General features: G+C 45.5%; 1 protein-coding gene across 2 annotated transcripts in view; it reads right to left on the bottom strand.

Annotated features, from left to right (window-relative positions):
* Nucleotides 1-17267, bottom strand: part of COL14A1 (collagen type XIV alpha 1 chain) — a 189613-nt gene that overhangs the window by 43107 nt on the left and 129239 nt on the right. For both annotated transcript variants that reach the window (XM_038744920.1, XM_038744919.1), the window contains exons 35-37: nucleotides 7379-7456; nucleotides 6376-6462; nucleotides 1893-1946 (exon numbers count right to left, since the gene is read on the bottom strand). In XM_038744920.1, the coding sequence (XP_038600848.1) occupies nucleotides 1893-1946; nucleotides 6376-6462; nucleotides 7379-7456 (219 nt within the window). The remainder of the gene's footprint in view (nucleotides 1-1892; nucleotides 1947-6375; nucleotides 6463-7378; nucleotides 7457-17267) is intronic.

Genomic DNA, 17267 nt, shown 5'->3' on the forward strand with positions numbered 1-17267 from the left:
CTTCCTCTGCCCATCCGCCAAGCTAGCTCTCTTCCTCCCTTCAAGGCCCTGCTGAGAGCTCACCTCCTCCAGGAGGTCTTCCCAGACTGAGCCCCTTCCTTCCTCTTCCCCTCTTCCCCCTCTCCAACCCCCCATCTTACCTCCTTCCCTTCCCCACAGCACCTGTATATATGTATATATGCTTGTACATATTTATTACTCTATTTATTTATTTATTTATTTTACTTGTACATATCTATTCTATTTATTTTATTTTTTTGGTATGTTTGGTTTTGTTCTCTGTCTCCCCCTTTTAGACTGTGAGCCCACTGTTGGGTAGGGACTGTCTCTATGTGTTACCAATTTGTACTTCCCAAGCGCTTAGTACAGTGCTCTGCACATAGTAAGCGCTCAATAAATACGATTGATGATGATGATGCTCTGCACACAGTAAGAGCTCAATAGATACAACTGAATGAATGAATTGATCAAAATCGATCAGAAAAGGAGACTCTCCCTTCTGTGTCATCTATGTGCTTGGATCTCTACCCTTTCTTTAAACACTTAATATTCACCCCACCCTCAGACCCACAGAGCTTATGTACATAATCATAATTTATTTATTTCAATGTCTGTCCCCCACTCTAGGCTGTAAGGCCATTGAGAGTAGGGAATATGTCTACTAGCTCTTTTATATTGTACTCTCCCAAGTGCTTAGTACAGTGCTCTGCACACAGTAAGTGTTCAATAAATACCACTGGTTGATTGATAGGTGCGGCCAAGTGGGTGGTAGATAATGGCCACTAATAATAATAATAATTTTGGTATTTGTTAAGCACTTACTATGTGCAAAGCACTGTTCTAAGTGTTGGGGAGGATACAAGGTGATCAGGCGGTCCCATGTGGGGCTCACAATCTTAATCCCCATTTTACAGATGAGGTAACAGGCCCAGAGAAGTGAAGTGACTTGCCCAAAGTCACATAGCTGACAAGCGGCGGAGCCGGGATTTGAACCCATGACCTCTGATTCCCAAGCCTGGGCTCTTTCCACTGAGCCATGCTGCACTAGGATGGGAAAGATGGATGATGTAGGAGTCAAAGGAGGAAAGAAGAGAGAGAGGGATAGAGCAAGTGGGACATTAAGAGGTGAAGAGCAACCCGACTTTGGAAGGTTCCAAAGACCACAGTGAAATGGACTTGTAGGAGGGTGGGGTGGTGGGTGAGGAGAATGGGGGCTGGGAATGAAATAGAGAGGGATGAGGTGCATGATCGTGTTTTAGCAGGTGGGAGGGGAGAGCAGGAATGTGAAAAAAGGAGGGAGGGAAGGGAGAGGGCATGGGGCTGGAACATCCAGGGGGAGAGCCTCCTCCTCCCCCGGACAGTTCGGTGGTCAATGTCCTTAGCCACCCTTGGGGTTTTAAAGTTGCAAAGCTAGCTTTCCATCTGCTGACCTGAAAGAATGTGGAGCTGCTAGAAGCGGTAATGGATGGAGGCTGCCTAGTTCTCATCTTGCCAGTAGAGGAGACTGGTTTATTTTGGGGGATTCTGGGGTAGCAAGGACAGGGTCATGGAAGTCAATCAATCATATTTATTGAGTGCTTACTGTGTGCAGAGCACTGTACTAAGCACTTGGGAAGTACAAGTTGGCAACATATAGAGACAGTCCCTACCCAACAGTGGGCTCACAGTCTAGAAGTCGTCCACCCCCCACTTTTCTTTCGCCCTCCTCCCCCAGCCCTCCACCAAGAAAGTTCTGCTCCTTTGTCCTGTTAACCTTTCTCATCCCCAGCTGAGACCCCGTAACTGTGGTCTGGGGCTCTGGGGCATCAGCCTTGGGCAAAACCCTTCTTAGGCCACGGAGCCAAGCAAACAGAGAACCGGAACTGCCCCAGAGGGATGGAAACACGACCTACCACTGGCCCCTGGTCACCGCGTTGGCCCTTCGGTCCCCGGAGTCCTGGACCACCCTGGAAAACAAGTGTTTGGCATTAGCTCAGAGACACACCTCAGACAGCACACTTCAATGCTCATTCTGCTCATGTAGGGATGATCACATCCTCCACTACCCTGAGCTCAAGTTTCTTATCCCAGACCTATCCCTAGCCCTGGATGATTTCAATACCTGTTCTTGTTAATACTTGTACCTGTTAAAATGGAGAAGGGGGTCTTCTTCTTAATGAATATTCAGGAATTATTCATTGTTATAATTAAATATAGGGCCTCATTTAACAACATCGATTCACTCATTTGTACTTATTGAGCACCTACCGGGTGCAAGGTACTCTGTTGTCTGATATCTACCCTAGCGCTTGGAACTGCGTGGCACACAGTAAACCTTAACAAATACCATGATCAATTACACAAAGAGCAGAAACTGACACACAAGGAGCAGCAGGCTTCACTAATACCCAGATCTGGGAACTTCTTTTTAGTAATAATAATGATGGTATTTGTTAAACGCTTACTATGTGCCCAGCACTGGGGTAGATACAAAGTAGTCATTCATTCATTCAATCGTATTTATTGAGCGCTTACTGTGTGCAGAGCACTGTACTAAGCACTTGGGAAGTACAAGTTGGCAACATAACTCAGGTTGGACACAGTCCCTGTCCCACACTGGGCTCACACTCTTAATACCCGTTTCACAGATGAGGAAACTGTGGCACAGAGAAGGCTCAGTGGAAAGAGCATGGGCTTGGGAGTCAGAGGTCATGGGTTCTAATCCCAGCTCTGCCACACGTCTGCTGTGTGACCTTGGGCATGTCACTTAACTTCTCTGAATTTCAGTTCCCTCATCTGTGAAGTGGGGATTAAGACTGTAAGCCCCACGTGGGACAACCTGATCACCTTGTATCCCCCCCAGCGTTTAGAACAGTGCTTTGCATATAGTAAGTGCTTAACAAATGCCATCATTATTATCATTATTATTATTATTATTTACCCAAAGTCACAGCAGATGTGGTAGTGTGGGATTAGAACTCATGACCTTCTGACTCCCAGGCTTGTGTTCTATCCACTGAGCAATGCTGTTTTTCCAAGAAGAAACATCTTCCTCTGGCCACACTAGGAATTTATCCTCATTCTGCCCTCTGTCATGCCCAGTACCCAACAGCCAGAGTGCCTTTCTGCTCAGGTAGAAGTGCGGAAAAGCAGTGTTGCCTAGTGGAAAGGGCACAGGCCTGGGATCCAGAGGACCTGGGTTCTAATCCCAGTTCCATCACTTGCCTGCTTGCTCAAGTCCCTTAACTTCTCTGTGCCTCAGTTTTCTCAACTGTACCGCGGGGATTCAATGCCTGTTCTCCCTCCTACTTAGACCCATGCCCCACCTGATTAACTTGCATCTCCCCAATAGATATAGTAAGCGCTTAACAAATAATGTATATATATTGGAGAAGCAGCGTGGCTCAGTGGAAACAGCCCGGGCTTTGGAGTCAGAGGTCATGGGTTCAAATCCCAGCTCCCCCACTTGTCAGCTGTGTGACTTTGGGGAAGTCACTTCACTTCTCTGTGCCTCAGTGACCTCATCTGTAAAATGGGGATGAAGACTGTGAGCCCCCCCGTGGGATAACATGATCACCTTGGAACCTCCCCAGCGCTTAGAACAGTGCTTTGCACATAGTAAGCGCTTAATAAATGCTATCATTATTATTTATTATTATTATATTACTGTATTGTATCATATTATATTATAAATATTTATATTAAAAGGTAGGGCATTCCTCCCTGCACCCCACCCAACCATGGAGTTCAGTTTCTATAGAATCCACCCCAAACTTCCTCCTTTCCATTTATCCCCAGGGCCCTTTCTTTTGCCCTTTCAGCCTATCCCTCAGGAGTCAGTTAACACCTATTAATGTGCTTCTCACCCTTCCCACCTCATTCCTGCCCACCCCCTCCCAATCAGCCTCTCCTCTGCCTCCTCTCAGGCTAAACAAAGAGATGTTTTTAGAGTTCTCCCTCTCTCAACTAGATGGAAGTCTTGTGTTTTTCCTGGGGAAACGCCCTTCTTCTGCTGTAGCTGGGAGAAAAAGTTTGAGAACTAGGAATCCCTGACCATATTCAGTACTGTAAGAAAAAAAAATACTCCTCTCTGATCTGTAGTAGAAATTCCACTGCTGAAAAGCAAGCGGTTTCAGGGCTGAAATTGGCTTTGGATAAGGAATCTTAAAATATTCAAACAAATAAATACAATCTAATAAAGGACACATTTTGCACACAGTTTGTATAGGACACTTGCTTTACAAAGCACTTCCACACTAATTTTATCCTCACAACATCCCCATAAGGCAGAAATCATTATTCTCATTTTACAGAGGAGGAAACTGAGGCCAGGAGAAGTTAAGTGATTCAACCAAAGTCACACAGCAGGCCAGGCCAAGGTGTGGCTCAGTGGCTAGACCAGGGGTTTGGGAGTCAGAAGGACCTGGGTTCTAATCCCAGCTCCACCACTTGTCTGCTGTGTGACTTTGGACAAGTCACTTAACTTCTCTGGGCTTCAGCTACCTCATCTGTAAAAGGGGATTAAGATTGTGAGCCCCATGTGGGACAGGGATTGTGACCAATCTGATTAGTTTGCATCTACCCTGGCACATAATAAGTGCTTAACAACTACCATAAAGAATAAAAAGCAAAAAAAAACCCCAAAAACCCAGGACTACTGCCTCCCAGCCTACTGTTTTCCCCCTAGATCTTACTGCACTTTGTTTCTCTGGGGGCACTTACACAGTGCTCAGGAAAATGGAAGATAGAAAATTACCTCGTAAGAGGTCTGGAAAAGCACTTCAATATATTCATTCAATCGTATTTATTGAGTGCTTACTGTGTGCAGCTCACTGAACTAAGTGCTTAGGGTTACTGCCAGTCTAATGGAGAGAGTTTGGGCATAAAAGTCATAGGGTCAGAATCTCTGCTACTGTGTGAGAGAACTTGGGCAAGTCACTTATTCTCTCTGGGCCTCAGTGTCCTCAACTGTAAAATGAAGATAATATTATCTGCCTGACCATTCTCCCAGGCATGGTGGGTGATGGAAATGATGGAAAATTGCTTTGGAAAAGCAAAGGCATTCTTCAAATTCAGGGAGCTTTGTGCAGTTTTGAACGGGATGCCCGACAGGATGGATGACAGAGATTGGAATGTCAGGAGTCATTCCAAAGGAGTGCCGCCAGGTCTTAGTCCATGACCAAGACATGCCCCTCTCGAAAGGGCAGGAAAGCGGTGTGAGTGGCATCCATGGAGAGCGCGCTTCCCTTCTGCCAGCCAAATGTCAGTGTGGGTTATCACTTGCGTCAATATCTCAGTGTCCTCAACTGTAAAATGAAGATAATATTATCTGCCTGTCCATTCTCTCAGGCACGGTGGGTGATGGAAATGATGGAAAATTGCTTTGGAAAGACAAAGGCATCCTTCAAATTCAGGGAGCTTTGTGCAGTGTTGGGTTGCTTGGCAGGATGGATGACAGATGGATGGATGGAATGTCAGGAGTCATTCCAAAGAAGTACCACCAGAAAGTCTTAGTGCACGAACCAGACATGCCCCTCTCGAAGGGGCAGGAAAGCTGTGAGAGTGGCATCCACGGAGAACGTGCTTCCCTTCTGCCAGCCAAATGTCAGTGTGGGTTATCACCTGCGTCAATATCTCAACCCAATGCCCTGCCTGCTCACCATTCCAGCAGGCACAGACAGGTTTGGAAAATATTTGTCTTGCGACATTTTAGTTTTTTTTGCTTGCTGGTGCATTTTCTCCCCCATTTCCCCTCCTACCTCCCGCCCGATGGCCAGAGAGTTTTCATTTGTCTCATAAAATCACATCTTCGTGCATAGCAGTTTGGGGAGTCAGGGTGGGGGCAAGTTACAGCGAGCTCTTGACAGAGGGGAAACCAAATCCTGGATCAATCCTGGATCATTCGGGGGACCGGAATTCCCAGCTGCTCCTTTGGGGAGATGGGGCCACAGCCTCAGGCAGGCCAGGGGGCAGGCCCAGGGGATTCCTGCCGGGTGCCCGACCCCAGACCGACAGGGTGGTGCCCATGGATCCAGTAGGGGCGAGGGAGGGGATGGAAAGTGCATCAGGGACATTTGGGATCCTGGCTTGTGTATGTGGCGTGGGGACCATTGCTGCAGGGGATGGAGACAGAGGAGAAAGCTCCAAGTGTTAGGTGGTCCTTGGACTAGAGGAGCCCTCACATCTCCAATCAGTGAGGGGGTGGTGGGAGGGTTTAACACATAAAGTGATGTGTGGGATGGGAGTCCCCTCCGAAATCCTTCTTCAGCCCCTTCCACTTGCCACCAGGGAGATCTCTCGGTCTCCCACCCGCAAATCACCTCTCTCTTGAAATCCACCACCACCTCTGCTTCCTCCCACCAGTTCTGGGGGGACCCAAAACCAGGGCAAACTCACCGGCGGGCCAGGAGGCCCCAAGGGACCTTTCCCACTCTCCGAGCAGGAACAGGAACGCGGCAGGGCTGGACAGTTCTCCTCGTCTCTCTGACAGGAAAGAAATTACCCAGTTGTTAATAAATCAGCGGACACCGACCCCACCAGCAATCGGGTATGTGAAATCTGGCCGACTTAATTGGACGATGACGCCCTGGGGGAAAAGGACAAACTTCCATTGCTAGATTTTATCATGGGAAGGGAGGGCAGCTGGGCCGGCATCCTTCCCGGGGTGACACTTGGCGTGGCCTAGTGGAAAAGTACACAGGCCTGGGAGTCGGAAGGATCTGGGTCCTAATTCTGGCTCCGCCACTTGCCTGTTGTGTGACCTTGGGCAAGTCACTTCACTTCTCTGGGCCTCAGTTACCTCATCTGTAAAATGGGGATTAAGACTGTGAGCCCTATCTGGGACAGGGACTGTGTACAATCCGATTAGCTTGTATTTATGTCAGCACTTAGAACAGTGCTTGGCACATAGTAAGCACTTCACAAATACCACAGTTATTATTCTCTGGGACTCAGTTCCTTCATTTGTAAAATGGGGATTAAAACTGTGAACCCTATGTGGGAAAGGGACTGTGTCCAATCTGACTATTTTGTAGCTCGTTACAGGCCGGGAACATGTCTGCTAATTCTGTTGTATTGGACTCTCCAAATTGCTTAGTACAGTACCCTGCACATAGTAATCGCTCAATAAATGCCATTGATTGTTTATCCCAGCTGTCAGAGGACACAGCCCCCCGAACTTTGGCCTGCCCAGCTGTTAAACAACAACTGATAATAATAATAATAATAATAATGATGGCATTTATTAAGCGCTTACTATGTGCAAAGCACTGTTCTAAGCACGGAGCACCATGCCAGAAGGAAGGGAGGTAGACTGCATTTTCCTTAGGACAATTAGAAACACACGATCGGCCTCGATCACTTTTAAAAGGAAACAATGAGGCTGAGAAGGAATTCTTACCAACGCCGGCAGCTCGCAGCATCGATCCCTATTGGCCCAGGAGGTAGCACACACAATGTCGAACATCTGTAGCTGGAACTGGGAGGGGGAGAAGAAGAAGAAATTCAAGCATCCAATGACAAGTCCCACTGATTTTCATGCTACAGTAATAATACTAATAATAATAACGATGAGTGGTACTTGGTAGGTGCGTTTACTACGTGCTAAGCACCGGCATAGATACAGTACATTTAGATCGGACAGTTCCCGTCCCACAGTCAGTTGCGGGGAGGGGAACAGGTATTGAATCCCCATTTTACAGATGAGTAATTGAGGCACAGAGAAGTTGTGACTTGCCCAAGATCAAACAGCACATAAGAGATGGAATCCAAGTCTCTTGATTCCCAATCCTGTGCTGTTCCCACTAAGCAGTGGGAAGCAGCAGAAGCAGCATGGCTCAGTGGAAAGAGCCCGGGCTTTGGAGTCAGAGGTCATGGGTCACATCCCGACTCTGCCACATGTCTGCTGTGTGATCTTGGGCAAGTCACTTAACTTCTCTGGGCCTCAGTTCCCCCATCTGTAAAATGGGGATTAAGGCTGTGAGCCCCATGTGGGACAACCTGATCACCCTGTATCTTCCCCAGCACTTAGAACAGTGCTTTGCACATAGTAAGCGCTTAACAAATGCCAATTATTATTATTATTATTAAGCCATACTGCTTTTCACTGCTCTAAAACATTGCAACAGCACAAGAAGGAAACTATGATTTTCCTTCCCTCTTTTATTCAAGCCATGAGATCATGCTACAGCAACTTTGATAACCCATCTCTCCCCCACGCCCATTCTACCCCCACTCCAGGTAGGACTGTATGCTTTACGGATGCCTCTGGAAATGAATGAGACTATTACACCCTCTCTTTCCTTCGCCCCTCATTAGGGCTTCGTGACACTGATTGAATAAGGCAGCAGGCCTTGCAACAACAATCCCTTTTACACTTTTTGTTTTCTTTCCTACAAGGATTCAGGGTAGTGAAATAGAAATTTCAGGAAGGCAATTTGTCCTGTCTCTGCCACAGGCTTACTGTTTGAACTTAAGCCATTCATTGAACTGCCATGCCTTTGGTTCCTCCTGCAGAAAATGGGGAACTAGCAGGACTTCAAGCTGGAAGGTAGACAATAAAAGTGAGGGGCAGGGAATGTCTCTGTTACAGTGTGCTCAGTACAGTGCTCTGCACACAGTAAGTGCTCAATAAATAGGATTGACTGATTAGAGGTCAACTCAGTCCTCTAGCTAAGAATGCTGAGGCCACCGGCCATTGGGGTTCCAGGAGAGCAAAATTAGTGAATCATTCCACCCATCAATGGTATTCATTGAGCACTTACTTTAGGCAGAGCCCTGTACTAAGCGATTGGGAGAGGACAATACAGCGGTTGGTAGACAGCCCACAAGGAGCTTACAGTCTAGAGGGGGAGAGTGAAGCAGTCTTCCCCTCCCCTCACCCGCCATACATGGGAAGCAGGCAAGTGCCTAGTTGGTTGTGGGGCTGATTTAATGCTCAAAAACCCCCATGATAGATCTAATGAATTGAATTCACCCTGTCCTAGGGCTAAATTGTCTTTCTGGGGAATGTGCTGGGCTCCAGAAGTGTTTTCCTGCTTGTCCTTTCTCCTGGGTGGGTTAATGGTTTCCCCAAAGGCAAATTGGATATGTTGCTCTGCCAAACACCTCCAGAATAAAGATCTCTGCCGGTCATTTTTCAACTACACCCAGCTAGATCCTGAGCTTGGGAAAGGATGTTTCCTTGGCGTTCGAGTCTCTGCCAAAAGAAAAATCACACACTGATGGTGATTTTTGGCCAAACCCAAATCCCAAAGGGAACCACACCCACTGCCCCGGCCATGGAGAGCTTGCCGGCCAAATGACCACTGGGGAAGCTGATTGAGCCAACATGAGGATTCTGTTTAAATGAAAAGAGAAGGAAACTCAAGTCCAGAGTCATGAACTAACATGTCGATAGTCTGGTCCCAGTGCAGTGTGGTTTTGTGGGTAGAGCAGGGGCCTGGGAGTAAGAAGGACCTGGGTTCTAATCCCAGCTCTGCCACCGGTCTGCTGAGTGACCTTGGGTAAGACACTTCACTTCTCTGTGCCTCAGTTACCATATCTGTAAAACGGGGATTAAGACGGTGAGCCCCACGTGGGACACGGACTGTGTCCAACCTGGCAACCTTGTATCTACTCCAGCTCTTAGTACAGTGCCTGGCACATAAAAGCACCTAAGGGATACCATAAAAGAGTAAGCACTCAATAAATGAGAAGCAGCATAGCATAGCGGATAGAACAGAGGGGAAAGCAGCGTGGCTCAGTGGAAAGAGCACGGGCTTTGGAGTCAGAGGTCAGGGGTTCAAATCCCGGCTCCGTCACTTGTCAGCTGTGTGACTTTGGGCAAGTCACTTCACTTCTCTGTGCCTCAGTTACCTCATCTGTAAAATGGGGATTAAGACTGTTGAGAGCCCCCTGTGGGACAACCTGATCACCTTGTAACCTCCCCAGTGCTTAGAACAGTGCTTTGCACAGACTAAGCGCTTAATAAATGCCATTATAACAGAAGCTTGGGAGTCAGAAGTACCAGAGTTGTAATCCCTTCTCCACTGCTTGTCTGCTCTTTGACCTTGGGAAAGTCCCTTAATTTCTCTGTGCCTCATTTACCTCATCTGTAAAATAGGGATTAAGAGTGTGAGCCCCAAGTGGGACATGGACAGTGTAGTGCTCCAATGCTTAGAACAGTGCTTTGCACATAGTAAGCGCTTAACAAAAGCCATCATTATTATTATTAACCTGATTATCTTGTTATCTTAGTAAAGTGCCTGTCACACAAGTAAGCATTTAAACCATAAAAAATAATGGGAAAATAAGTATATACAGTTGATATAGCAATGGTAGTAATTACATTTACTGAGCACCAGTTGTGGGCAATGCACTGCACCTAGTGCTTGGGAAGAATAAAACTAGCAAGTCACACACTTCCTGCCCACAAGAAGGTTACACTCCAATGGGAGAGAGGTTCAGATGATGGAAACCAAATCCAGATCCTGTAGATCAGATTTGCTAATCCCAAAGGGGCTAATTCAATATTTTTTGTTCCTTCTTTTTCCTGGAAATTTGCCTTTTGGCTTAAAATGTGATCTTGAGGCTTCAGTCTAACCATAGGCTGCTACTTTGTCAGGGGCCATGTCATAAACGGGGTCCAATACAAAAACATTCATTCATTCATCACAAGGACTCAGTTCAGTGCATGAAAACTTCAGCTACCAAGAGCCCACATCTCTGAATAGAGCACTCAGCTTATAGGTATTTTGTGGAGTTGAATGATTTACTTTGAATTTGAGCACTTTCAGTCGTTCATGATTTTTTGATGTTTTCGTCCGTTTGTAGAATAAGCATTGGGCCAAGCACTCACCCAGAAGAAAGATGGCCTGGCAAGTAAGGAAACGAAAAATCTCTCCCCAAGTAATAGTATCAATCGGTCCATCAGTGGTATTTATGCCTACTATATGCAGCTGTGTGCAAAGCACTGTACTAAGCTCTCAGGGCAGTACAATACAACAGAGTTCGTAGGCATGTTCCTTCCACACAGTGAGCTTAGAGTCTCGTAGTAGCATTTATTAAATACCTATTGTGTGCAGAGCACTGCACTAAGCACCGGGAGACAATACCCAGGTGGGAATTAAACACGGTCCTTGTCCCTCGTGGGGCTTCCAATTAAAAAATTTAAGTGGGGAGAAGGAATTGGATGAGGATGATGATGGTATTTAAGTGGTTATTGTATGTCAAGCACCGTTCTAAGCACTGGGGCAGATACAAGTGAATCAGCTTAGATACAGTCCCTGTCCCACATGGGGTTCACAGTTTTAAACCCCACTTTACAGATGAGGTAGCTGAGGCTCGGAGAAGTTAAGAGACTTGACCAAGGTCACACAAGTGGCAGAGCCGGGATGAAAACTCGGGTCCTTCTGATTCTGTCACTAGATCGTGCCGCTCTTGGAGACAGACACAACAGGAGTGATGAATCATGAGAACAAAGGGCCTGTGAGGCCCCAGTCAGCCTCACATCTGAATCGCTTTATTACATTCTTTAGATGAGCTCAATGGAGTCAACGCTGTCATTTGAAAAATGCATTGTGAGCGGTCTTTGCCACTGCGTCAGACGGACTGAACAACAATGTCTTTGTAATCACGGCACCCCAATGGGAGGTGGTCCATATTCAGAGCATTTCCGATATTCTCTGGCATCTCATCAGGGGCTCTTCTCCTCCAGGGAGCGTGGCCAGCCAATTGCCGGGAGCTACAACCTAACGTTTTCATTCTAAACCGGGTGGAATGAATGCATTCCCGTTGGTGTAGGAGGTTGCAGAGTGAATGAAGGGAGGCATGTAGTTTGGACTGTTGAACCCAACACCTGGAGATCTTTGGGTCCCCTTTTGTTTGTTTTCCATGCTACAGAAAGCATCGGAGATCAGGCTCGTACGGTTTTGCTGTTGGAGGGTGAGGCCCCTTCCTTATTTAACCCTTCAATATCCTCCTAAAATCCCATCTCCTCCAAGAGGCCTTCCCAGACTAAGCCCTCCATTCTGGTACCCGCCCTCCCCTCTGCATCATCTATTCACTTGGCTGTGTATCCCTTAAACATTTCGATATTCACCCCAGCCCCACAATATGTATGTAATTATTCTTATTCTTTATCATTTTCACTATCCCTAATCTACTTTAATGTCTATCCTCCCCCTGTAGACTGTAAACTCCCTGTGAAGAGGGATTGTGTCTTCCGACTCCGCTGTAAAATGGGGGTTAAGACTGTGAGTCCCATGTGGGACAACCTGATTGCCTTGTATCTACCCCAGTGCTTAGAACAGTGTTTGGCACATAGTAAGTGCTTGACAAATACCATCATCATTATTATTAATGTACTGTACTTTTCCAAGCGCTTAGTACAGGGTTCTGCACACCGTAAGCATTCAATAAATAAATTGATTAATCGATTGCTATTAAAATTGTCAGGATTTTCCATTTATAGACTCTAAGCTGGGCATGTTACCCCCCCACCCCTCAAAAATCTCCAGTGGTTGCCTATCAACCTTTACATGAAGCAAAAACTCCTATTGGCTTCAAAGCTCTCCATCACCTTGCCCCCTTCTACCTCATGTCCCTTCTCTCCTGCTACAGCCCAGCCCACACACACTGCTCCCCTACTGCTAACCTCCTCACTGGGCCTCGTTCTCACCTGTCCCGCCGTCTACCCCTGGCCCAAGTCCTACCTCTGACCTAGAACACCCTCCTTCCTCACATCTGCCAAATTAGCACACTTCCCCCCTCCAAAGCCACACTGAAAGCTCACCTCCTCCAGGAAGCCTTCTCAGACTGAGCCCCCCTTTTCCTCTGCTCCTCCTACCCTGCTCATCGCCCTAACTCCCTCCCTCTGCTCTACCCCCTCCCCTCCCCACAGCACTTGTGTATATATGTACATATTTATTATTCTATTTACTTTATTAATGATGTGGATACATCTGTAATTCTATTTATTTATATTGATGCTATTGATGCTTGTTTACTTGCTTTGTTTTGTTGTCTGTCTCCCCCTCTAGACTGTGAGCCTGTTGTTGGGTAGGGATTGTCTCTGTTACTGAATTGTACTTTTCAAACGCTTAGTACAGTGCTCTGCACACAGTAAGCGCTCAATAAATATGATTGAATGAATGAATAAACTCGTTATGGGAAGAAACCATTTCTGCTAATGCTGTTGTATTGTACTCTCCCAAGCACTGTTCTGCACATAGTAAGCACTCAATAAATACCACTGAGTAATTGACCGGTTGATTATTGGGCCAATGATGGATCACTAACCTCCTCCCCCAAACCTAACTTTGGGATTCCTTTCATTCATTCATATTTATTGAGCGCTTACTGTGTGCAGAGCACTGTACTAAGTGCTTAACAAGCGCTTCCTTTACAAGAGAACCCTTAGTCATGCGCTATGGTTTCCTGACATCTTCAAAGACTTTCTGAAACCTCCTCAGGTTGTCTGCCCGATTCATCTAACTAAATAATAATGATGGCATTTATTAAGTGCTTACTATGTGCAAAGCACTGCTCTAAGCGCTGAATCTCTCCCCAGCTGCTACTTCAATCCTTCTGCATCACCTAAGTACCCCATAGCATCAATGTCCATATCGTCATACTCTATTGTTTCATCCTACCTATAATCTCTTTTAGTGTTGGTCTTGCCCCCAAGAGGCCACCTCTCCTTATTACCCTGCCCCAAGTTCTTCCCCAGACTGAAAATGAAAATTTGTCTATCCCATCAACAACCATCAATAAAGTTACCTACACACTGATTGGTATTTCGGTCTCTGGATGGGGACCGTCAAAGCCCACAAAGTTACGTGCCTTGGGATTGGATATCTATCCAGTGTGTGTGGGGATTCAATCAATCTATCAGGGATATTTATTGACCACTTACTGTGTGCAGAGCACTGTTCTAAGCAATGGGGAGAGTACGATACAACAGAATCAGCTGACACGTTCTCTGCCCATAATGTTCTTGCAGACCAGAGAGGAGCTTACAGATTAGTGAGTCATATGTCCTGCCCTGTCCTGCATCTGGAGGGTAATCTATGCTCTGCTGAAATACTCTGGGAATGAGTTTGGTCTCGGTTTGAAAGAACAAACCTAGGGAGAGAACAACGATCAGCCAATTAGAAAGAGTCATTTCAACTTGTCCAGGTCCCTAGAGTCAAAGATAGGTCACTTACTGGACTCTCCCAGAACAACTCTGAATTGACAACCCCTCACCCTTTCACCCTCGAATCTGGAGACCGAAAGCAGAGAGAAACAAGGCAACAAAGATGTGACATTTCAACAACTCAACTCCAGCTCTGGCCTCAACGCCTCCATCAGTAAAGCCTGAACACTGGCGTTCGGGGCTTCCCCATGCTCTGACTTCATCTCAAAACAACTTAATGGTCACAACACGAAGAGTCTCCACACCCATTTGCCTGCTTTGCAACAATCAAATTTTTCCAAGAGTGGGCAACCAGAAAACTTTTTACTAATTTCTAGACTTCACTGTTTGGACAAAAGACACCATTTCTTTCTTTTAGCTCTTGACAAAGAACTCTTTTAATTACTGACTTTTGAAAGTTCCTTTTTGTCCATTCTTGCTGGAATTCAACCACAGAGGATGCCCTGTTTAATTGCTTTTTGTTTAAGGCTGGGTTAAAGCATTTATCGTCCTTAGCTTAAAAGCTTTATTTGTTCCCTGAAATCTCTTCCTGGGGGAATGTATTTGATTGGTCAGAGATTAAGTCCATTTCCTGCCCATCCCGCGTGATTGGAGAGTACAGTGCATGTCATGCCACCATTGAGTGAAAGATTCAATTGATCAGTGGTATTTATTGAACGCTTACTGTGTGCAGAGCAACGTACTAAGCGCTTGGGAATGTATAATACAACAGACTTGGTAGTCATTTTACCTGCCCACAAGGAGCTCCTAATCTAGAGGCTGTTTGTCAATGCAGTTTAATGTTAAAAACTGACAGCATAAAATTCCAAATGATTCTCTGGTCTCATGGAATCAGGTAAATATACCTATCTGAGGAAAGGCAGCATGGTAATAATAATAATAATAATTGTGGTATTTGTTAAGCACTTACTATGTGCCAAACACTGTTCATGGTCTGTTGGAAAGAGCACAGGGCTCAGAATCAAAGGGCTTGGTTCCAATCCCAGCTCAACAACTTTAAAGACATCAGTTATCCTCTCTGTGCCTCAGTTTCTTTACCGGTCTGAGAACACCTGCCTCTCCCACTTCACAAGGAAGTTGTACGACCCAAAGGAAATAAGTAATGTGAAAGTGTTTAGAAACAATAAGTTTATGCATAAATTCAAGTAAAAACTAAATTGAGAAAAATTTGGAAGGTATTGCGCCACAGTAAAAGGTTTGTTCCCAAGTCTGTCACATCTGTTTCTGTCCTCTGAGCCCTGAGCTAAGAAAGTTAGGAGTCCTTGGAAAGTAATAAACAACAAACATTAGCCCCCTCCTTCCTCTCCTCCTACTCCCCCTCCCCATATCCGCCACCTTACCTCCTTCCCCTCCCCACAGCACCTGTATATATGTATATATGTTTGCACATATTTATTACTCTATTTATTTTACTTATACATATTTATTCTATTTATTTTATTTGGTTTATATGTTTTGTTTTGTTGTCTGTCTCCCCCCTCTAAACTGTGAGCCCGCTGTTGGGTAGGGACCGTCTCTATATGTTGATAACTTGCACTTCCCAAGCGCTTAGTACAGTGCTCTGCACACAGTAAGCACTCAATAAATACGATTGAATGAATGAATGCATTAGTCCTATCCTTTTCTTTTTTTAAAAAAATGGTATTTGTTACATGCTTTACTATATGCCAGACACTGGTCTAAGCACTGGGTAGATACAAGCTAATCATTCATTCATTCAGTAGTATTTATCAAGCACTTAACTGTGTGCAAAACACAGTACTAAGCATTTGGAAAGCACAATTCAGCAACAGAGAGAGACAATCCCTGCCACAACAGGCTCACAGTGTAGAAGCGGGTAGACAGACATCAAAACAAGGAAACAGGCATCAATAGCAACAATATAAATAAATAGAATTTTATATATATATATATATATATATATATATATACATACATACAAACACACACACACACACACATTGGAACAAGTAAAACAGGCATTAACATAAATAAATAGAATCAGGTTGGACACAGTCCCTGTCCCACATGGGACTCATGGTCTTAATCTCCATTTTACAGATGAGATAACTGAGGCCCAGAGAAGTGAAGTGACTTGCCCAAGGTCACAGCAGACAAGTGGGGAAGCCGGGATTAGACCAGGACCTTCTGAATCCCAGGCCTGTGCTCTTTCTACTAGGTCATGCTGCTTTCTTCCCCCAACTTGGCCTCAGATGTGCCAAAACAATTTGAAAATCCTTTTGAAGAGAGATATGTCAAAGTGGATTTTAAAGCAAATTCCTCCTCTTTAGAAAGCCTGGAAGCAGGGATATTTTCTGATACATCACACCTGTGGACCTCACAACTATGAAAGACTTTACATGAGTCAATATGTGAAAAAATCATTTAGAAGTGCAGAAACTTCAGAGAGGAGCTGAACTCTTTAAATAATGGGCGCCGTTCTCTCGAGGAAATGCCTTCCAGGGAGGTTTGGATGGTTAACTCTAAATTACAGAATCTCCCTAATTAGTTGTGAGTGCTGGCATAGAAACAGAGAAGCTGTGTACATGTGGTCTCCCACAGAGGTAGTGAAAGGAATGTGACTTCCTAGCCAGCTGGCAGGCTTCAAGTTTGAAATTCCAAATCTTACAATAAAAGGTACTTTTTCCTCATAAGATTCCGTTGCTCAGACACACGTTAGCTTTGGCCGGCCAGATATTAACGTTGCTCATTTTAGATCCAGCATCTTGCCAAATAAAGACCCTGGGAGTTTGAAGAAGCAGGGCTCTAATCCCAGCTCTGTCACTTGTCTGCTGTGTGACCTTGGGCAATTCACTTCACTGGGCCTCAGTTACCTCATCTGTAAAATGGGGATTATGACTGCGAGCCCCATGTGGGACACGGACTGTGTCCAAACTAGCTTGCATCTACCCCTGTGCTTAGAACAGTGCTTGACACATAGTAAGCGCTTAACAAATATCACCCTTATTATTATTATTAACCTGGATGCTGTCATGAGTCCACATTTCAGGATTTGGGACTATGATGTACTGATGCATACTTCAGATACAGCAACTACTCATAATTTAAGAGCGAATGCAGGGTGTGGGGAAGGCAGGATACCACACATAGA

The sequence above is a fragment of the Tachyglossus aculeatus genome, chromosome 4 (assembly GCF_015852505.1).
Source record: "Tachyglossus aculeatus isolate mTacAcu1 chromosome 4, mTacAcu1.pri, whole genome shotgun sequence".
NCBI classification, from domain to species: Eukaryota; Metazoa; Chordata; class Mammalia; order Monotremata; family Tachyglossidae; genus Tachyglossus; species Tachyglossus aculeatus.